The sequence below is a fragment of the Mytilus edulis genome, chromosome 3 (assembly GCF_963676685.1).
Source record: "Mytilus edulis chromosome 3, xbMytEdul2.2, whole genome shotgun sequence".
In the NCBI taxonomy this organism is placed as follows: domain Eukaryota; kingdom Metazoa; phylum Mollusca; class Bivalvia; order Mytilida; family Mytilidae; genus Mytilus; species Mytilus edulis.
This window is the reverse complement of record NC_092346.1, coordinates 22,674,649-22,699,313: the sequence shown is the minus strand read 5'-3', so window position 1 is coordinate 22,699,313 and position 24,665 is coordinate 22,674,649. Positions and strand designations below refer to the sequence as shown.

Genomic DNA, 24,665 nt, shown 5'->3' with positions numbered 1-24,665 from the left:
TAAATAGGTGTAATAATTCATTTTAAAATTAGTTATTACTGGTAATAACTGGGCCGTTTCAGGAATTACTTGTATTAACTAAGTGCATCGGGAATTACCTGTAATTCCTAAATTTTAGTAATTACATGTAATTCCTAATTTCACCTATTTACTGTAACATATATACGTCATTTATAATTTGGACCTTGGGGAACCTATTCAGCTAAAATTTTTAATTTAACCAAGAGCCTAGCTATGTGCATACTAAAAAGTAGCAAAGTATAGACCCCTGGCTTGACATCACACACCAATCCAATTGGAACAATGGTTCAAAATAAACGCATGAGGTTATCAGGAAGCCTATGAGGCTATCATGCCTATGAGGCTATGAGGAAACCTATATTGATAAAATGAGGAAGCCTATAATGAGACAATGAGGAAGCCTATAAGGAGGCTATGAGGAAGCCTAGTAGTGTTGACGTTGAATTGGTGTTGGAATGAATTTGTATGAAATTTGACAGTTTATCCCCAGAAATTCTTGGGGGATGAGTGAAATTTTTGAAACAACCAGTGATAAAATTTCATAAATGTCGATAACACAGATGGTAACAGCTGAGTGTCAACAAGGATTTGTGAGGTAAAGCCATGAAAAGAAAAAAAAATAATTAAAGTAATCACATAATAATAACACAATATCAAAATCAATTGTCAAAAAAAACAATATCATACAGAAACTCTGTGAAATACATGCGTATAGAACATTTGATAATGAGCATTCCCTTAAATTCTACCTAACCTTCTTTGAGCTGTTTTAATAGATGCTGGCGTTACCCTAATGTATCTGATGTAACTATCTGAAGTCCAGCGCCCTAATGTTTTTATACGACCCCAAACAAATTTTTGCGTCCTATAATGGTATCATGTCATCGTCGTCAGCGTCATCGTCCGAAGACCTTTTAGTTTCCGGACAATACCCTTGGCTTCATTGAATGGATCTCTATAAATTTTTACCAGAAGGTTCAATGTCACTAAAGGAAGGTTGGGATTGATTTTGGGGGTTATGGTTCTAACAGTTTAGGAATTAGGGGCCAAAAAGGTAGTTTTGTAACAATAACTTGTGTTTCAGTGTTTGAATCTCTCTGATATTAAACCACAAGTTTCCATACCATGAAGGGATGGTTAGTATTGACTTTGGGGGTTATTGCTCAAAATGTTTCGGAATTAGCGGCAAAAGGGCCAAAAAAGGGGGAAAACAAGGTTTTTCTGGTCAATGGACAATTAAGACAATTTAAAAGCAGCTAGTGTAAGGGAGGTAATTCAAAAACATTTAACATACAATGTTGGGTATGTTCGGATTTACCTCCCTTACACTTCTTGTAAATTATGCATAAAGAAATGTCAGGTTTTGAACTAACTGCCAAAAAAAAAGGGTGTGGTAGTAGTTCTCAATTTTTTTTTTCCAAATTTCACAAATTCCAAGTTTTTGAAAAGTTTGAAGAGGAAATCTTTAATTGCACAATATTGCGCAATAGATTTGTAAGATCTTGATATTTGTTTTGTGTCAAAAACTCATATTATGTCAAAAATTTGATCACAATTCAAATTCAGAGCTGTATTAAGCTTGAATGTTGTGTCCATACTTGCCCCAACTGTTCAGGGTTCGACCTCTGCGGTCATATCAAGTTATGCCCTGCGGAGCACCTGGTTATCAAGTGATCTTCTATTTTTGCCTTACCAGCACTAGAAGCTGCTCCAATTCTAAAACTATGACCATTATAATGACTTGAGTTGAAGCCACATATATCCAGTTTTTTTTCAGCTCACCTGGCCCAACGGGCCAAGTGAGCTTTTCCCATCACTTTACGTCTGGCGTCGTCGTCTGCGTCGTCCGTCAGTGTCGTCCTTGGTCGTTAACTTTTACAAAAATCTTCGCCTCTGAAACTACTGGGCCAAATTAAACCAAACTTGGCCACAATCATCATTGGGGTATCTAGTTTAAAAAATGTGTGGCGTGACCCCGCCAACCAACCAAGATGGCCGCCATGGCTAAAAATAGAACATCAGGATTAAATTGTTTATCAGGTTAAGATCTATCTGCCCTGAAATGTTCAGATGAATCGGACAATCCGTTGTTGGGTTGCTGCCCCTGAATTAGTAATTTAAAGGAAATTTTACCGTTTTTGGTTATTATCTTGAATATTGTTATAGGTAGAGATAAACTGTTAACAGCAATAATGTTCAGCAAAGTAAGATTTACAAATAAGTCAACATGACCGAAATGGTCAGTTGACCCCTTTAGCAGTTATTGCCCTTTATAGTCATTTTTAACCATTTTTTCGTAAATCTGAGTTATCCTTTACAAAAATCTTCTCCTCTGAAACTACTGGGCTAAATTAATCCAAACTTGACCACAATCATCTTTTGGGTATATAGTTAAAAAAAAATCTGTCCGGTGATCCAGCCATCCAACCAAGATGGCTGCCATGGCTAAAAATAGAACATAGGGGTAAAATGCAGTTTTTGGCTTATAACTCAAAAACCAAAGCATTTAGAGCAAATCTAACATAGGTAAAATTGTTTATCAGGTCAACATCTATCTGCCCTGAAATTTTCAGATGAATCAGACAACCCATTGTTGGGTTGCTGCCCCTAAATTGGTAATTTTAAGGAAATTTTACTGTTTTTGGTTATTATCTTGAATATCATTATAGATATAGATTAAAAACCAATTCTTCAGAGAACAATTGAAGGTCTTTCCACCTCGATAATAAGAATGAAATTTAGAAAACGATGTTAGAAAATGTCACTCTGTGTTGATTTAATGTGGTAAATCAAACTGATATAAAAAAAATAAGATTAATAAGTTTATGCAGTAGACCTAATTGTTTTATAATGAACTAGAAAGAATTTTTAGCAACGGTCAAAATCTAGAATGCCAAATTGACCTTTGACCTTGACCTCAAGTTTGAGGTCATAGGTCAGTGATCTCAAATCAAAAGACCCCAGGTCAATCACTTGTATGGTTGTGGAGAAATACTCATTTCAAATACGAAAGGGGAGAAAACTCCTATAAGGTTTAACCAAACACTCTTTGACTTAAATAGGTTGAAGTTGCGCCTTATTGTAAACAGTAGTTTGGCAAACACATCATATCATTAACTGTAACAGTTTCTTTTGAATAACGATAACAAGCAAAATTCAAAATTTATAACATGACTTTGACCTTTGACCTTGACCTCAATTTCAAGGTCATAGGTCAGTGATCACTAATTGGAAGGCCCGAGGTCAATCACTTGTATGGTTGTGGAGAAATGCAGATTTCAAATACAAAAGGGGAGAAAACTCCTATAAGGGTTAACCAAAACTCTTCGACTTAAATAGGTTGAAGTTGCGCCTTTTTGTAAACAGTTATTTGGCAAACACATTATGTCATTTACTGTCACAGTTTCTTTGGAATAACGATAACAAGCAAAATTCAAAATTTATTTCATGACCTTGACCTTTGACCTTGACCTCAATTTCCTTCAAATGGAACAAGGACTTCAAATCAAAAGACTAGGACTCTACGACTTATATCGTATGAATTTATCCAACAAATCACCTATCTTAAATTTGCAAAGGGAAATAACTCCCATAAGATGTCTTCCGATCACTCAAGTCAAAATTAACCAAATTATTTTTAAGAGTAGATGAACAATTTGGTGAAAATAGTTTGTAAAATTCTTTTACGGTTTTAGAGATATAGCGATAACAAGAAAAAGGGGACGCGGGGAGATAACTCCTATAAGAAAAAGTGTTCAGTCACACAGGGTGAGTTTTGAAACCTCCATTACTGTACAACATCATTGGCCAAAAATCCATTCGATATGTTGTAGGACAAAAAAGCATCTCAGACGGCAGAAGAAAAAAAAAATAATCAGAAGAAATACAAAAGGTCTTTCCACGAAAAATTGTTAACAGCAATAATGTACAGCAAAGTTAGATTTACAAATAAGTCAACAGGACCGAAATGGTCAATTGACCCCCTAAGGAGTTATTGTCCTTTATAGTCAATTTTTAACAATTTTTATAAGTAGACCCCTTTTTGGCCCTAAAATATAGCAGTTTTACAAAATTGTTAAAATGTGAACTTTTGGTTATTTATTGGACAGTAGAATGCTTCTGCTACATAAATATGGGCTGTTTTTGACAATACAATGCACATATATCGGGTACTAGCACCATTTATTCATGCTAAATTACTTAAATCTTCACAATTCTAGCATTTTAGTTAAATTTTATACGGTTTTCATGTAAAACGGAAATGGCCGCATTCGTGCTCATCCTTAATATTGAAATGCAAGTTGTATTTTATGATAATACATAACATATATAAAAGTTGAGGATCAACACGGATGCGGCCACTTTCATTTTTGACAAAAACCATCTGAAAAGTGACATTTTCTGCATATTTAGTAGATTTTTCATATTTAAGCTTGAAACGGATCGTTTTTAATGACTAAATCAGTTATTAAAAATCTTTCACATTAACTAATTGAATCAAATGAAATAGACACTTAAATGTTTAAAAAGTGGTCAAAATCTTTCGTCAAATGAACCTGAAATTTGAGGCCAAAATGGGTCCTTACCGGACCTACTCCTTTGTAAATTTCTACTAACATTTTCCACTGATACTACTGGGCCAAGTTCATTATACATAGAGATAATTGTAAGCAGCAAGAATGTTCAGTAAAGTAAGATGTACAAACACATCACCATCACCAAAACACAATTTTGTCATGAATCCATCTGCTTCCTTTCTTTAATATTCACATAGACCAAGGTGAGCGACACAGGCTCTTTAGAGCCTCTAGTTTACTATAGCTACTGTAGCTTCATGTTCACACCAGAAAAGATAGCGTTTTGTTGTCCACTGTGAGCCCCACAGTATTGCAGATACTACAATAGGGTATAATTCAAGAAAAGCCATTGAAAATGTTTTGTCAGGATAAGCAATGTTTGATGGCCATGATAAATAAAACCATTCTCCTTTGAAATATCCACCAAATCCTTTTGTTGATGAGGCATCAGTAAAAAGTTCAATATCATAACTTGAGTAAAATTGTCTACTGTAAAACATGTTCACACCATTCCAGCTGCTCAGAAAAAGTAACCAAAATAGTAGGTCAACACGGCATTCCTTATCTAATTTAACATAATGATGCAAATCATTGACAGTAGTGGACAGCCCTATGAAAAGTATAATATACATATTAAGTTGTGAATATTTATGACGGTATGTTGTTGTCGTTGTCTTCGTCGTCCTAAGACACATTTGGTTTCCGGGCAATAACTTTAGTTTAGGTGAATAGATCTCTTTGAAATTTAATATGAGGGTTCAATACCACAACAGGAAGGTTGGGATCGATTTTGGGGATGATGGTCCCACCGATTTAGGAATCAGGGGCCCAAAAGAGTCCGATACAAGCATTTTTCTACTTTTCGGTTAATAACTTGTGTATATATATATCTCTTTCAACTGCTCTGAAATGGTGCCAAAATCTTTAATACCACAAGTAAAAGGTTCGGATAATCATTTTTGGGTCTATGGTGTCAACAGTTTAGGAATAAAGGACCAAAAAGGGGCCAAAAACAAGCATTTTCTAGTTACCAGACAATAACTTGTGTTTAATCGTATGGATCTCTCTGAAATTGTACATCAAGGTCCCAAACTACAAAGGAAAGTCTGGGATCGATTGTTGGGGTAATTGCATCTAATGGGGGGTGAGAAAGGGGGGGGACGGGGGTCAAAAAGTTTGTAGATTCAAATTTGTTTTAATTTATTTTTTCCAAATTTAAAAATTTTTGAAAAGTTTCAAGAAGAAATCTTTAATTGCACAGTATTGTCCAAAAGATTTGTGAGACCTTGACATTTGTTTTTTGTCAGAAACCTATATTATGTCAAAAATTTTATCACAATCCAAATTCAGACGGTATCAAGCTTGAATATTGTGTCCAATTTTGCCCCAACTCTTCAGCGTTCAACTGATGCGGTCTTATCAGATCTAGACTGCACTCAGCAAAGCATTTTATTGGTTATCTTGAATGTTATTGAAGATAAAGGTAAACTGTTAACAGCAAAAATGTTCAGCAAATTAAGATCTACAAAAAAGGTAAATATGACCAAATTGTCAATTGACCCTTTAGGAATTATTGCCATTTAAGGACAATTTTACACAAGTTGTTTGCATTTTTAACTTTAAATATCTTCTCAAATGAATCTAGAATAAATTTTGTATTTTATTTCCTTGTACGTCAAGAAACATAATAGACACTTTGGCTAAAATGGAACATATGGTTAAAATTCATTTATTTACTTTTGAAGAAAATATGACAGATACAATGGCATTTTTAAGACTCTCAATTGAAAAGCAAAAATAATCATTGATGAAAGATTAAAGCAAAATATTACAGGTGAGCCAGTCAGGCTCTTGAATGCGTCTTGTTATAGAAAACATCACAGACATATGTCATATATAGTTTTTTTCGGGTTGGCGTGAGTGTACTCAAATAAGATGTGTTGGTTTTGGACTGTTCTTTTGGAAATAAACATCTATTAAGCCTTGAATATACAAGTATGTAGTTTTGCAATTTCACAATAAAACAACTTTTTTTTCTGAGCAGGCTATTACTTTAGTGGTGATGGAGCAGTCAGAGATAAGCAAGGTTATTACAGAATAACAGGAAGAATGGATGATGTGCTGAATGTTAGTGGTCATAGATTGGGAACAGCTGAAATTGAAGATGTAATTGTATGTCAAGTTTTTATTCAGTTTTTATATTATTGATAATTTTAGCTAGAAATATATCGATTATTTTTCTTTTCGCGAAAAACTCTAATTTTAATATTTTTTTTAATATTTTACAAACACAATCTCTTTTTGCTCTAAATTAAAAAAGGTGGATTAATCACAGGTGATATCCCACAAAAGTTTTTGGTTACTTTTATTATTTATCATAATGGGAGCTATGGGGGAAAAACACTTGTATCAAGTCAGGAATATGACAGCTATTAAATTGAAATTTTGATTTTGCCATTTTGAATTTCTGTTTTGAATTTTCCTTATTTAAACTTTTGTATACGACCACCGTCGGCGGAATCAGCGTCGCCTGATTGGTTTCCAGGCAATATCTTTAGTTGACACAAATGGATCTCTATGAAATTTGATTCTATGACCTTTGTGTAAACGTTATGTCGTTATCAGCAAAATGGACAGTTGCCGAGTTAGCATTACAAAATTCCACTTACAGGTAGCATTTGAATACAGTAACATCTTTACTTTATAGCTTGTTATTTATCCTAAAGGAGTAAGGGCCGGTTTTGGCCTCAAATTTCAAGTTCATCTGACGAAAGATTTTTGACACTTTTTAAACACTTAAATGTCTATTTCAATTGATTCAATTATGTTTTGTGAAAGATTTGAACTGATTCACTCATTAAAAAGGCTCAAATTCAAGCTTAAATATGAAAATCTATCAAATATGCCAAAAACTGTCATTTTTAATATGGTTTTTGTCAAAAATGAAAGTCCTCGACCTTTATATATGTTATGTATTATCATTAAACACAACTTACATTTCAATATCAAGAATGAACACAAATGCGGCCACTTTCATTTAAGACGGATACCGTCTAAAATTTAACTAAAATGCTGAAATTGTGAAGATTTCAGTACTTTAGCATGACTTAATGATGCAAATACCCGATATATGTTCATTGTAATGCCAAAATAAGCCCATATTTATGTAGGAGAGGCGTTATACCTTCCAAAAAATAACTAAAAATTTACATTTAAACAATTTTGTAAAACTACTATATTTTGGGGCCAAAAAGGGGTCTTACTAAACCTACTCCTTTCTTTATTCACTTTATTTACATGATTCATATTCATAAATAGGAGTTAAGACGGATGAAATCTGTCGAATAATTCGTCCGTCTGTCTGTCCCGCTTCAGGTTTTTGATCAAGGTAGTTTTTGGTGAAGTTGAAGTCCAATCAACTTGACTCTTAGTACACATGTTCCCTATGATATGATCTTTCTAATTTAAATGCCAAATTAGATTTTCTACCCTAATTTCACAGTCCACTGAACAAAGAAAATAATAGTCTATGGACACATTCTTGTTTCTTCAAAAATTTGGCAATTTATATATTTTTCGAGAAGAAACCTTAAATGCACAGTATTGTGCATCAGCAAAGTATTGCCCAATAGGAAGAAATCTTCAATTGCACAGTATCAAATCATTTCTAGACAATGACTTGTGTTTAAATGTATGGATCTCTCTAAAATTGTACTGCAAGGTTCCATACCGTAAATGGAAGGCTTGGATTGGGTTTGGGTGCTGTTACTCCAAGGGGGAGGGGTCTCAATCAGTTTTGGGGAATTTTTTCCCAATTTTTTGGGGGGGTTCATATTTTTTATCTTCAAAATTTTTTAAATTTATAATTTTTGGAAAAGTTTCCAAGAAGAAATCTTGAATTGCTCAGTATTGTGCAGTATAGCTCAACAGCACAGTCTTGTGCAATAGGAAGAAATCTTCAATTGCACAGTATTAAATCATATTTTATTTTAGATTAACATTACTGGTTAATGTAAATGAGTTTTTGGGTTATTATTGAACAGAAATAGTGTGAATAAGAAGCATTTCATAAGAAGGGAATTCTTGGGATTCTTCAAAATGCTGATTCTAACAATGTTATTTGATTTTTGATATTGCATCATGTGCATCAATTCTGGTGAAAATGAATAAATAACAAAAAATATTTTTGTAGCTACACAGTTTGAATAAAAGATTAACATATTTGTTGATGTTGGATAAATTGTACGTACCAATTTAATGATTATTGTTAGATTTTTTAGCTCACCTGACCTGAAAGGTCAAGTGAGCTTTTCTCATCACTTGGCATCCGTCGTCGTCCTTCGTCCGTAAACTTTTACAAAAGTCTTCTCCTCTGAAACTACTGGGCCAAATTTAATTTAGTTTAAACATCTATTTATAGTGGATTTGGAAACAAGTTTTGCAACTTATATTAATCCCTTTCCACTTTGCGGGTGCGAGTGCTGCCTTGTAGCGGCATTAGCCTGCTCTTTTTCGAAATCTACAAGGGTGTCTTTAACCAGCAAGAGATATGGCTCTCTCTTAACACGGGTCAGCCATTTATCGTCCTCTTCCGACGGACTATCATTGTTTCCTCAAGACCATACTCGCAAATGGTGTCAAGGGAGAGCCGAAAATTCAGTTCCTGAAATTTTCATCCCAGACGGGAATCGAACCAGGAACCTTTGTGTTAGTAGTTCGATGCACTAACCACTACACCAAGGCTCTCATTGAATCAAACTTGGCCACAATCGTCATTGTGGTATCTAGTTTAAAAAATGTGTCCTGTGACCCGGCCAACTAATCAAGATGGCCGTCATGGCTAAAAATAAAACATGGGGGGAAAATGTAGATTTTGGCTTATATCTCTGAAACCAAACCATTTAGAGCAAATCTGACATGGGGGGTAAATTTGTTTATCAGGTCAAGATCTGTCTGCTCTGAAACCTTTGTTTGGTTGATGCTTCTAAATTGGTAATTTTCAGGAAATTTTGCCGTTTTTGGTTTTTCTCACTGAAACTAAAGCATTTAGAGCAAAACGGGCAGTTAGTTAAATTGTTAATTAGATTAAGATCTATCTGCCCACAAATTTTCAGACAAATCCAATAACCTGTTGTTGGGTTGCTGCCCCTGAATTGGTAATTTTAAAGAAATTTTGCAGTTTTTAACCGGATTTTTGTGACAAAAATGTCGGTTATTGATTTGGGGATGTACGGCGGGCGGGCGGCGGTCGGGCGGGCGGTCGATCGGGCGGGCAGTCGGTCGGTCGGGCGGGCGGGAATCAAATGTTGTCCGTGCATTAACTCATGAACCGTTCAACCAAAGCTTTTAAAATTTTAATATGTTGTTACTGACAACTAAATGAAGGTCAAGTTCAATAATGGCGATTTTGACTTTTACCGTTCAGGAGTTATGGTTCTTGAAAGATTGAAAAATGGAGTTTCCAGTAGTGTCCCTGCATTTACGCATGAACTGTTCTACCTAAGCTTTCCAAATTTTAATATGTTGTTACTGATGACAAAATGGAGATCAAGTCCAATAATGGCGATTTTGACTTTTACCGTTCAGGAGTTATGGTTCTTGAAAGATTGAAAAATGGAGTTTCCAGTGGTGTCCGTGCATTTACGCATGAACTGTTCTACCTAAGCTTCCCAAATTTTAATATGTTGTTACTGATGACAAAATGGAGGTCAAGTTTAATAATGACGATTTTGACTTTTACCGTTCAGGAGTTATGGTTCTTGAAAGATTGAAAAATGGTGTTTCCAGTCGTGTTCGTGCATTTACGCATGAACTGTTTTACCAAAGCTTCCCAAATTTTAATATGTTGTTACTGATGACAAAATAGAGGTCAAGTTCAATAATGATGATTTTGACTTTTACCGTTCAGGAGTTATGGTTCTTGAAAGATTGAAAAATGGTGTTTCCAGTCGTGTCCGTGCATTTTCTCATGAACCATTCAACCAAAGCTTTTGAAATTTTTATATGTTGTTACTGATGGCAAATTAGAGGTCAAGTTTAATAATGACGATTTTGACTTTTACCGTTCAGGAGTTATGGTTCTTGAAAGATTGTGAAATGGCGTTTTCATTCACGTTGTTGCATTTACTCATGAACCATTCAATCTAAGCTTTTCAAATTTTAAGATGTTGATACTGATGACAAAATGGAGGTCAAATTTGATATTGACGATTTTCACTTTCACCATTCATCAGTAATGGTTCTTGTGATATTGCCAGGACACAAATAAATATTAATAAATCCGGTTTGCTGTCGTTGTGACAGCCTCTTGTTGGTTATTATCTTGAATATTATTATAGATAGAGATAAACTGTAAACAACAATAATGTTCAGGACAACATGTGTCTGTTGACCTGGCCAGCCAACCAAGATGGGCGCCATGGCTAAAAATAGAACATAGGGGTAGAATATAGATTTTGGCTTATAACTCTGAAACCAAAGCATTTAGAGCAAATCTGACAAGGATTTGAAATGGGTTAAAATTGTTAATCAAGTAAACATCTATCTGCCCTGAAATTTTCTGATGAATCTGTCAACCAGTTGTTGGGTTGCTACCCCTTAATTGGTAATTTTAAGGAAATTTTGCCGTTTTTATATGACCACAAAAATTTTGGTGGTATATTGGTATCACGTCGTCGTCGTCTGCGTCATCGTCATCAGCGTCGTCCGAAGACTGATTGTTTCCGGATAATAACTTTTGAATAAGTGAAAAGAAATCATTAAAATTTTAACATAATGTTTATACCACAAAAGGAAGCTTGGGAATGATGGTTTCGGGGTTATGGTCCCAAAGGTTTAGGAATAAGTAGTCCAAAGGGGCCAAAACAGCATTTATCTAGTTTCAGGACAAAAAGTTGTGTATTAAGATTTCAATTGTTCTGATATTGTACCACAATGTTTAATACCATAAGTAGAAGGTTGTGATATATTTTAAGGGGTTAACAGTCTAGGAAGTAAGGGCCAAAAAGGGGCCAAAAACAAGCATTTTTCTAGTTTCAAGACAATAACGTGTGTGTAACTGTATGGATCTCTCTGACATTGTACCAAAAATTTCTATATAACACAGGGAAGGCTGGGAATCAGTTTGGGGTTAATTTTTCTGAATATGTAGGAATAAGGGGCCAAAAAAGAGCCAAAAAGAAGTATTTCTAGTTTACAGACAATAACTTGTGTTTAAGTGTATGGATCTCTATAATTTTTTACAAGAAGGTTCAATACAACTAAAGGAAGGTTGGGATTGCTTTTTGGGGTTATGGTCAAAATAGTTTAGGAATTAGGGACCAAAACGAGGGCCCAAAATAATCATTTTTGTAGTTTTCAAACTTGTGTTTAAGTGTATGAATCTCTCTGAAATTAAACCATAGTATTGACTGGGGGGGTATGGCTCAAAATGTTTTGGAATTAGGGGCAAAAAAGGGGGAAAACTAGGTATTTCTGGTCAATGGACAATTAAGACAATTTAAAAGCAGTGTAAGGGAGGTAATTCTAAAAATTTAACATACAATGTTGGGTATGTTCGGATCTACCTCCCTTACACTACTTGTATATTATGTTTAAAGAAATGTCAGGTTTTGGACTAATTGCCAAAAAAAAGGGGGGGGGGGTAGTTGTTTTCAATGTTTTTAGTTCTCAAATTTCTAAAATTCTATTAAATTTTTGAAAAGTTAAAAGAAGAAATCTTTGCGCAATAGATTTGTAAGATGTTTTGTGTCAGAAACTCATGTTATGTCAAAATTTTGATTGCAATCCAAATTCAGAGCTGTATCAAGCTTGAATGCGTCCATACTTGCCCCAACTGTCTAGGGTTGAACTTCTGCGATCGTATAAATCTGTACACCTGGTTGGTTATTATCCTGAATATTGTTATAGATAGAGATAAACTGTAAACAGCAATAATGTTCAGCAAAGTAAGATCGACTAATAAGTCAAATGACCAAAATGGTCAGTTGACCACTTCAGGAGTTATTGCCCTTTATAGTCAATTTTACCAATTTTTCTTAAATTTTTGTCATTTTTTACAAAAATCTTCTTTGAAACTACTAAAACAAAATGTAACCAAACTTGTCCACAATCATCATAAGAGTATCTAGCTTAAAAAAATGTGTGTGATGACCCTGCCCACGAACCAAGATGGCAGACATGGCTAAAAATAGTACATAAAATGCAGTTTTTGGGATACGATTGCTTTCAAGCAATCTGTAGACTTATACCGGTGGCTCAGAGCATTGCCCTCACGTCAATCGTTTTATTCTAAACATTAAGGAACATCTCAGATTCTTATGATTGTCTTGCTTTAAAAGGTAAAAACAAACAAAGGGATTGAACTTAAACAACTTTCCTATAAGGTTCTTTTCATAATCTTCATGTTTGATAATTCCATTGACTTATATGCGTGTTTTTAACAACACGGAAAATCAGAATTAAGCAGTATTTATATTTAGTGTATTTATAAATTTAGAAACACGTCAGAGGGAATTCCCAGTTTTGATAAAGTGCGAGAGTTCTCTGAATTCCGATAAATCTATGTCTGTCATATAAGAACTGAAGTGGAGTTTTTCTTATATGTTACCGTTATGAAACTGGTATTTGAGATTGTAATTCCATAAAGAAATAGAGAACCATCTAGGTCGTTTAATAAACATTAATATACGTTCTTGCTCCAGGGTTTGTTTTGGAAATTATATGTTTTCTTGACTTCAAGGGGTTTTAGATTGAATGGTTGCTCTGGATTCCCCACTCAATTAATTAATTTACAACTCATGGGATCTTTTCTATGTATGTCTGCTATTGAGGGTTATTGTTGTTGCATAATTTTAAATCATATGCGTCATTTAAATTAAAATAAATGTATTCCTTATCGTAGAACACTCCTTCAGGCGAAATGGAGTCTTCCATATTATCGTGTCGAGTTGTCTCCCTTCAAGATGTAACTTCTGTGAATTCTGAAAGAACACGTCGAGTATTAGTTCGTTCTGTCAATAGACGTCGTATTATATTAAAAACTATCGCAATTTAAACCGATAAATGTGTACGGAAAGGAGTCATGATCACTGACCCAAATTAAATATTTAAAGAGTTAGGAATGGGGTTCCTCCTGGAATTAACGTAGGAAAAAAGGTGATAAGATACGAAGTGAACTACCTTCTCTCACTCTGAGTCTCAGTGACTGCTGTGGAAAGTAAACTTGGAATTGATAGTACAAAAATAAAACAAAATAGGCCTAATTACATTGTTCATACACTTTTATCCGGGATTGGCTATTTTGTAAATATTTTACATGTGCAGTTGAATTAGTTTTGAAAATAATATTATCCAGCTACATGTATACATGTGTCAATGAAACAACCGGCAATCGTATCCCTCAGAGCAATCTGCTCTTTGATTGGTTTATATCTCTGAAACTGTAGCATTTAGAGCAAATCAGACTGGTGGCAAAAATGTTCATCAGATTTAGATATATCTGCCCTGAAATTTTCAGACAAATCCGACAATCAATTGTTGGGGTTGCTGTCCCTGAGTTAGCAATTTTAGGGAAATTTTGCAGTTTTTATACGACCGCAAAATTTGAAAAAATTTTCGTCGTATATTGCTATCACTTCGGCGTCGTCGTCTGCGTCGTCGTCGTCGTCCGAATACTTTTAGTTTTCGCACTCTAACTTTAGTAAAAGTGAATGGAAATCTATGAAATTTTAACACAAGGTTTGTGACCACAAAAGGAAGGTTGGTATTGATTTTGGGAGTTTTGGTCCCAATATTTTAGGAATTAGGGGCCAAAAAGGGCCCAAATAAGCATTTTCTTGGTTTTCGCACTATAACTTTAGTTTAAGTTAATAGAAATCTATGAAATTTTGACACAAGGTTTATGACCACAAAAGAACGGTTGGGATTGATTTTGGGAGTTTTGGTTTCAATAGTTTAGGAATTAGGGGCCAAAAAAGGGCCCAAATAAGCATTATTCTTGGTTTTTGCACAATAACTTTAGTTTAAGTAAATAGAAATCAATGAAATTTATACACAATGTTAATGACTACAAAAGGAAGGTTGGTATTGATTTTGAGAGTTTAGGTTCCAACAGTTTAGGAATTAGGGGCCAAAAAGGGACCCAAATAAGCATTTTTCTTGGTTTTCGCACCATTACGTTAGTATAAGTAAATAGAAATCTATGAAATTTAAACACAAGATTTATGACCATAAAAGGAAGGTTGGTATTGATTTTGGGAGTTTTGGTCCCAACAGAATAATGGGCCCAAAGGGTCCAAAATTAAACTTTGTTTGATTTCATCAAAATTGAATAATTGGGGTTCTTTGATATGCCGAATCTAACTGTCATGACTGTGTATGTAGATTCTTAACTTTTTGTCCCGTTTTCAAATTGGTCTACATTAAGGTCCAAAGGGTCCAAAATTAAACTTAGTTTGATTTTGACAAAAAATGAATCAGTTAGGTTCTTTGATATGCTGAATCTAAAAATGTACTTAGATTCTTGATTATTGGCCCAGTTTTCAAGTTGGTCCAAATCGGGGTCCAAAATTAAACTTTGTTTGATTTCATCAAAAATTGAATAAATGGGGTTCTTTGATATACCAAATCTAACTGTATGTAGATTCTTCATTTTTGGTCCTGTTTTCAAATTGGTCTACACTAAAGTCCAAAGGGTCCAAAATTAAACTTAGTCTGATTTTAACAAAAATTGAAATCTTGGGGTTCTTTGATATGCTGAATCCAAAAATGTACTTAGATTTTTTATTATGGGCCCAGTTTTCAAGTTGGTCCAAATCAGGTTCTAAAATTATTATATTAAGTATTGTGCAATAGCAAGTCTTTTCAATTGCACAGTATTGCGCAATGGCAAGAAATATCTAACTGCACAATATTGTGAAATAGCAATTTTTTTTTTAATTAGAGTTATCTTTCTTTGTCCAGAATAGTAAGCAAGAAATATCTAATTGCAAAATATTGTGCAATAGCAAGATTTTTTTTTAATTGGAGTTATCTTTGTTAGTCCAGAATCAACTGAAATCTTTGTTATATACAATATACAATGTATATTCACTTTTTACTACCAACTGATAAATTAAAATAATCTTTACCATTCAGTGATAACAAGCAGTTTTTTTACATCTTAATATTTTATGATGTATTTAAATGAGTAGTTATTGTTGCAAACTCCATTAGAAATTTTAATTGAGATTAGTTTTGGAATAAGGGAAAGGGGGATGTGATTAAAAAAATTGGGTTCAATTTTTCTCATTTGAAATTTCATAAATAAAAGAGAAAATTTCTTCAAACATTATTTTGAGAGGATTAATATTCAACAGCATAGTGAATTGCTCTAAGAGAAAACAAAAATTTTAAGTTCATTAGAACACATTCATTCTGTGTCAGAAACCTATGCTGTGTCAACGATTTAATCACAATCCAAATTTAGAGCTGAATCCAGCTTGAATGTTGTGTCCATACTTGCCCCAACCGTTCAGGGTTCAACCTCTGCGGTCGTATAAAGCTACGCCCTGTGGAGCATCTGGTTTTCTATTATCTTGGATATTAATATAGTATCTAATGATATCTTATACTATAAATTATGATTTTAACCTTATTTTACATGATTTCCAAAGCATCAGTAAATACAGGTGATTGCACAGGGTCTTTAGGGCCTCTAGTTGGTTATTATTTTGAATAATATTATAGATAGAGATAAACTGTAAACAGCAATAATGTTCAGCAAAGTAAGATCTACAAATAAGTCATCATGACCAAAATTGTTAGTTGACCCCTTAAGGAGTTATTGCCTTTGATAGTCAATTTTTAACCATTTTTCTAAAAATTTTAGTTTTCTTTTTAAAAAATCTTCCCCTCTGAAACTACTTAGACAGAATTAACCAAACTTGGCCACAATCGTCATTAGGGTATCTAGTTTTAAAAAATGTGTCCGATGACCCTGCCCACAAACCAAGATGGCCAACATGGCTAAAAAAAGAACATAGGGGTAAAATGCAGTTTTTGGTAGTAAAATTGTTCATTAAGTCACGATCTAACTGCCCTGAAATTTTTAGACAAATCAGGCAACCTGTTGTTGGGTTGCTGCCCCAGAATTTGAAGAAAATTTTGCAGTTTTTGGTTATTACCTTCAATATTATCTTTATATAGAGATAAACTGTAAACAGCAATTATGAATAGCAAAGTTAGATCTACAAATAAGTCAACTTTACCATAATGGCCAATTGACCCCTTAAGGAGTTATTGATCTTTATAGCAAAATTTTAAACAATTTTTATTAAATTATCTTTATGTTTGTAAACTTTGAAATTATTTTAATTATAAAATGTTTTGTTTTGAAACTTCTGAGTCAAGTTCATTTATAGATAGAGAAAATTGTAAACAGCAAGAATGTCCAGTAAAATAAGATTGACAAACACATCATCATCACCAAAACACAGTTTTATTATGAATTCTATTCTCGTCTATAATTTGTGTCCTTTGTTTAATATACTGCTTGCACATAGACCAAGGTGAGCAACACATGCTCTTTAGAGCCTCTAGTTTAAAAACCAAAATGGAAGGTGAAAAACCTTTTTTTTGTTTGTTTTTGATTTCACTGAAGAAAAAGAACCAGACTTCTTGTATGATGTTACTTGAGGATAGAATTGACCAAACTGTAACAAATTTCAATTCCCTATTGCTTTTTAATCCATGTTATATGTATTTCTTTGTTACGGTTGTTCACTGTTTTGGATTCTAGCGTCACTAATGAGTCTTGTGTAGACGAAACGTGCATCTAGAGTAAATGCTAAATTTAATCCTGGTATCTATGACAAGTGTATTTATCTGATACATTGAATGAGTATTCAGCTGCTTTACATAAATGCTACATTATATATAAAAAGGCATTTAAAAAGTATTTTTTTGCAATATTTAATTTTGTTGGCTTTAATCTTGATAGTTAAAATTGTTTGATTTAAGCGTAAAAAAATAAACGCCCGAAGTGTAAATATGATAATGACCATATAGTCCATCTCCAATGAATATTCTATTGTCATGAAATTAAGCTGTAATAATTTCCTAATCTTAGTTTATGTCAATTTTAACTAAAATTGGTCAAGTCTTTCTATCCTATTACCATAGGTTAGGGGACACAGTTATTGTCCTTTGATTTTCTTTTATCTACAAATAGAGTCCATAGTGTGGACAGTGTTTAACTTGCATTTTTTTCTCATACAGCTTCCAAATTTATTTATTTATATTTTATCCATAATAAATTAGGGGTATGAAATTAAATTTTTAAAAAAATTGATACATAAATTTTTAGGTAAAGTAGTGATTTGGTCCATTATGAATATCATGAAAAGGTAAAAAAAAAATTGTATGTCTGAAGCTGTCAAAATGAATTTCAGACCTTCTTGACATTAAATTATCCATATTTTAAGTTTGAGCAGATATACTTTACTATATATATATATATAGTGTTGATACAATTTTCCAAAAAGTGGTACACTACACTGTAAAAAAAATTTGAATTTTTATGCCCCACCTACGATAGTAGAGGGGCATTATGTTTTCTGGTCTGTGCGTCCATTCGTCCGTCCGTTCGTCTATCGTACTGTCGTCTGTCGTACCGTTCGTCCGTCTGTCCGTTCGTCCATCTGTTTGTTTGTTTGTCTGTCCAACTTCAGGTTAAAGTTTTTGGTTGAGGTAGTTTTTGATGAAGTTGAAGTCCAATCAACCTGAAACTTAGTATATATGTTCTTTATGATATGATCTTTCTAATTTTAATGCAAAATTATAGTTCTGACACCAATTTCACGGTCTACTGAACATAGAAAATGATAGTGGGAGTGAGGCATCCGTGTACTGGGGACACATTCTTGTTTTAATTTGCAATTTTTGTCTAAATGAAATGCACTTTGCCAACAACGAAGAAGTCTAATCACATGAAAAGCATAAGGTTCTTTCAGAGTCGATCACTTTATGGTCACGTACTATGCATCAAGACCCAGTTAGAAAAGTCATAATATTGAAAAAAGATTTAAGACCTCTGAAAAGAAAAATGATTTCGAGATCAGGAATTGTTTAATTTGTAATAACTATTAAAGGGAACTATTCACTCAAATTTCTCTTATTTGTGATCATGGCTAAAAGTTGTATAAATAGATAAAAGTTGAAATTATAGATTTTTACAGAGGATGGCCTTGAGGTCACTCCGATGTATTGTTATCGCTTAAATTTCCGTCATTAATAAATTCTAGTCAAATTAGTTTTGGGTTTTCAACACCAGTGAAAAAAGTGCATTTTCATACCTGCGATTTCTGTTCTCCGGTTGTACGATGTTTCAACAAAATATGGAATCATGTCAGTTGTTGATTTAGTGGTGAAAATTTGACTGAATTATATCTTAATTAATACGATTTTATATGTTTAATTGGTGTTTCAGAAAGAGGTCAGGTGCTCTTGTTCATTCATAAAATTATCGTTCATTCATAAATTTATCGTAAAATAAAAATCACTACACAGGTTATACGTGTAGTGTAAATGACCACCTGTAATCTAAAAATAGCGGTCTCTCTAATAACGACAAGAAGAACTTTTAGCGACAAGAAGCGTCAAGAACGGACAAGAAGAATAAATTAAGCGACAAGAAGAATATTTAGCGACATGAAAACTTCTCGTACCGCATGAGGATGACACATATCAAATGAACAATTATGTGTGGGACTTAGATTTAAGAAATGATGTCAAAGTAACACTATGAAAATATTTTTAGTAAGCTGAAATATATATTTATTTTTTACATGTTTATGTCTTGTAAGTTATTTTATTTCTGTCCCATTTTTCAACATTAGCGTCGAAAGGTGAAATGTTTTAACTGAATGGTTAATTTAAATTAATTATGAAAATTGTTAAAATTAAATAAATAAAAGTAATTATTGCCCAGTTACAAACACTACCAGGGGATAATCCATAATTACCCCCAACTTTAGCCTGGTAAACTTGTTGTCTCCTTGTGAAATATAAAACATAATAAAAATGATTTCCTGCTTAAGTCTTTTATTGATATAAAGTCAAAACCTTCTTGCTTTTTACTAGACAACCATGTCCTGTCAGGTTTAATTCTTATATATGTAGATGAAAAATAAAAGTGTCCCAAAACATTAACATGGCAGCAATTGCTTTTACAGCCTTTAAGGCTTTGATTTTTTTACAGAAGAGTGTCCACCATGCACTCGCACTGCACTATAATAATAGTAGAATAGAATTATCATATATAAAAATAGATGAAAATGATATTTATCGGTCGTCCAACTGTCTATATCAATCTGCTCAGCTCTTAATAAAACTCCATATCACGGCTTTGTGACGTCAAATACGTTGACCTGGCCTTAATAACTTTGACCCGGACATATCAGCGACGTCATAATGTTTTAACGACGTTGATAAGTTTGACCCGAACTTATTAAGTCAACTTCCGGTTGCTGGTGAAACTAAGACAATACTTCCAAAAGACGCAAATGCAGCCCGATAAATCGATTATCAGGTTATCGGCATATTAATATTGTAAAATATCAGCTGCTCGACATAATATGAAGGCTTTTTGATCTCGTTCGCTGCACTTACTCGACAAAAAGCTTAATATTATGTCATGCAGCTGATATTTTACGATATCAACATGCAGACAACCTGATAATCGGTACATACATGCAATCGTAATATTAATAATATATATAACAACAAACCAGTGTATTCTCTACGACTATTATTATACAAGTATAATAGTCCAAGGTACACTGATTTCTTGCACTACAATATAATAGTTATTACGGTGAGGTTGAATTTCCTGTCATTTATTCATCATCCAAGCACGAACTTGTATCAGAAAAAAATATCTCTGTAAATTAACCCAAGTTTCAGGTATAGAGATGTGCTCTGTTTCTGTGACATGTGCTTTTGACCATCCACAAGAACCTGCGGTCATCCGATGTTCAGTACTTCAGTACTTTGATTATAAATTGTCACGACCAACTACATTCCCTTATTTACACATTTTTAGAATCATGATTATATATATCATTAATCTTAACTACAGATTTAAGCCGGCATAACAAATTATATACAACTCATGGTAACGATTCTTCTCCTTGATGGAATTTTTAATTTTATTTTATCCCAATTTGTCAATTTGTATATTGAGTTCAAATCCTATATTTGAGGAATGTTTTCAATCAAATTAAATAATGTCTTCTAACATTTGTGATCAGAATTTTTATGCCCCACCTACGATAGTAGGGGGGCATTTTCTGGTCTGTCCGTCCGTCCGTCCGTCCGTTCGTTCGTTCGTTCAGGTTAAAGTTTTTGGTCAAGGTTGTTTTTGATTAAGTTGAAGTCCAATCAACTTCAAACTTAGTAAACATGTTCCCTATGATATGATCTTTCTAATTTAATTGCCAAATTAGACTTTTGACCCCAATTTCACGGTCCACTGAACATAGAAAATGATAGTGCAAGTTTCAGGTTAAAGTTTTTGGTCAAGGTAGTTTTTGATGAAGTTGAAGTCCAATCAACTTCAAACTTAGTACACATGTTCCCTATGGTATGATCTTTCTAATTTAATTGCCAAATTAGACTTTTGACCCCAATTTCACGGTCCACTGAACATAGAAAAGGATAGTGCAAGTTTCAGGTTACAGTTTTTGATCAAGGTAGTTTTTGATGAAGTTGAAGTCCAATCAACTTCAAACTTAGTACACATGTTCCTTATGATATGATCTTTCTAATTTAATTGCCAAATTAGACTTTTGACCCCAATTTCACAGTCCACTGAACATAGAAAATGATTATGCGAGTGGGGCATCCGTGTACTATGGACACATTCTTGTTCATCTTTAAAAGTCTGTGATAACTATTTTGGAACATCAGTGAGAACAAAATCTACATGTTCTCTATTCCGCACTGATGAATCGTCTGGCGTATATACAAAATTTAGTCCTGGTATCTATGATGAGTTTATTTATATACTGCGTAGTAACAGTGTTATTCATAGTGTTTTTATAAATTGTTGATCATGAATTTCAAAAATATATGTATCATAATCGTATGTATTCAAATAAATCCGAATATTTAAGAATTCTCTAATTTAAATTGTAGGATGATCATCCAGAAATTGCAGAGTCAGCAGTTGTAGGATTTCCTCATGAAATAAAGGGCGAAGGTAATTTGATTTTAATTTTATCATTTTAATCTTAATCATCAATATTATGACTCCGAATAAGAGAATAGTGGACTAAAAAAAAACAGAACTATCATCATCTATGCTCAATTTTTCGTATACTAGTATAACTGAAGTGGAAAAATAAAAAAAGTTTTCAGAGGATTTGTAATTAAATATACCTGCTAACAGTTTCTGTATTTATGGATAGAAATATAATAATTATAGTTGAACTTCGACTCATTAAAGTAGAAAGAAACGTATATATATATGTGCTGTCGTATAACACATATACTATTTGTTTAAAGCTTTATTTTTGAGAAGGATGCAGACCTTGATCTATAGCTTGTATGCAAATAACTTTTTTGTCCCATGTTTCTGTCGATTGTCCTTGTCCTCATTTTCAATGATTCATAAAATGCCTAAAAATGCAGTTTGTTTTGTCAAATGGGTTGTTACACTCAGGGATTTTAGTTTCTGAAAATTCGAAGATTTTGTAGCACTTCAGTGTTGACATGAATATCAATTATTTGGTCATTTTTATAAATTTCCTGTTAGTTACAAAACTTTGAATTTTGCGAAAAACTAAGAATTTTCTTAATCCAGGAATACTGATTACCTAAGTTGTATTTGACACAACTTTTTTTAAATTTTGGTTCCTCAATGCTCTTCAACTTTGTACTTCTTTGGCTTTATAACTATTTTGATCTGAGTGTCACAGATGAGTCTTATGTAGACGAAATACGCGTCTTTGCATATTAAATTATAATCCTGATACCTTTGGTAAAGCAATCCACGAAAGCCACGAAAATGGGTACCCCATAAATAAAAGTACTTCTTTACGGATAAACTCATCATAGATACCAGGATCAAAATGTTATATTTATACCAGACGCGTGTTTCGTCTAAAAAAGACTCATCAGTGACGCTCGAATTAAAAAATGTTTAAAAGGCCAAATAGAGTACAAAGTTGAAGAGCATTTAGGACCAAAAATTCCTAAAAGTTTTGCAAAATACAGCTAAGGTAATCTATATTCCTGAGATAGAAAAGCCTTAGTTTTTCAAAAATTCAAAGTTTTGTTAACAGTTAATTTATAATTATGAACATACCAATGATAACTCAAGTCAACACAGACGTGCTGACTACTGAGCTGGTGATACCCTCGGGGAAATAAATCTCCACCAGCAGTGTCATCGACCCAGTGGTTGCAAATAAACTCATCAGAGATACCAGGATAAAAATTTTATTATATTTATGCCAGACACATGTTTCTTCTAAAAAAGACTCATCAGTGACTCTGGAATAAAAAAAATGTTTAAATGGCCAAATAGAGTACAAAGTGAAGAGGTTTAGTGAAATATGTATGATGGACTACAAAGGGCTACACGTACACGTCTGATGTTTACACAGATAAGTTGATATATTAATACTCAGATTGATGAGCAAACAAATCGTTTTTTGGTTTTTTTTATCCCTAAAAAAAAATTCATTTTGCCATTCATAATTTCTGATTTAAATATAACAGTTACAAGCACTGATATTGCAGGAGATACACACCAAACAGGATGTGTAAATTATTATATATAACAATTTATATATTTATTAAAAAAAAAAGTCTTTCATTGTTGGGGGTTCTAAACTTGTATTACTATTTTGGATATTGGGCAAAATTTTAAAATTTTGTACGATAAATTTTAAATTAGCATACAAAAGCCGATAGACCAGTTTTACTGATCACCAAAACCTTGGCTCAATTGTTTATTAAAAATATTTTGTGTTATCACAAACTTACGACTAAGAGGCAAACTCATATCTGTTCTTTGCATTTAGAAATTAATAGTTGTCTAAAGACTTTTTCGTAATGTCAACATAAATTGTGCTAATACTTGTTACATTGTATAATGATTACTTACAAAGAAAATTCATTTCGATTGACCTCTTTCATAGAATAAAGTTTTTAAAAGTTAAACGTTATTTTGTGTACAATGCATGCAGAGGTGCAGCTGACTTTTTAAGTAACTGTAAAAGAGAAGGGAAAACACCAATGGAACATTCAAACTATAAATAATTCGAAAATAAACTGACAACGCCATGGCAAAACAAGAAAAAGACAAAAAGACAATCAGTACACTAAAACAAAACATAGAAAACTAGAGACACGAACCCCACTCAAAATAGGGAATGATCTCAGGTGTGTTAGAATGGTACCAGATCCTGGTCCACATATGGCACCCGTCAATTGCTTATGTCAATACAAACCTAGTAAGTGTGTAAAATGGAGTAACAGATCATGTTTGTTCAAATCTGATTTACTGACTTTTTATTATTAGAATGTAGCCTTGACATATGTGTTGTACACACACTTTAGTTGTGTATCCGTTATTCACTTAAGCATTGTACTATTGGATTTTTACTTTATACATTATATTCTTAAAGGAATATATGCCTACGTAGTGTTAATGGAAGACGGTAAACATAATGAAGAGGAACTTGAAGAAGAACTCAGGAAAATGGTTAAAACAAAGATTACCGGCTTTGCTCAACCAGATAAAATATTGGTATGTTTATCTCTGAACAGAAAGTTGAAGGAAGATTCTTTAAAAATATGATTAAACAAGAATGTGTCCAAAGTACACGAATGCCCCACACGCACTATCATTTTCCATGTTCAATAGACCGTGAAAATGGGTTAAAAATATAATTAGGCATTAAAATTAGAAAGATTATATCATAGGGAACATGTGTACTTAGTTTCAAGTTGATTGGACTTCATCAAAAACTACCTTGACCAAAAACTTTAACCTGAAACTTGCACTTTCATTTTCTATGT

General features: G+C 33.2%; 1 protein-coding gene across 1 annotated transcript in view; it reads left to right on the top strand.

Annotated features, from left to right (window-relative positions):
* LOC139514221 (acetyl-coenzyme A synthetase 2-like, mitochondrial) overlaps positions 1–24,665 on the top strand; it is a 94,804-nt gene that overhangs the window by 66,714 nt on the left and 3,425 nt on the right. Inside the window, exons 11-13 of the mRNA XM_071303072.1 lie at positions 6,643–6,770; positions 21,774–21,837; positions 24,272–24,393. Of these exons, the coding sequence (XP_071159173.1) occupies positions 6,643–6,770; positions 21,774–21,837; positions 24,272–24,393 (314 nt within the window). The remainder of the gene's footprint in view (positions 1–6,642; positions 6,771–21,773; positions 21,838–24,271; positions 24,394–24,665) is intronic.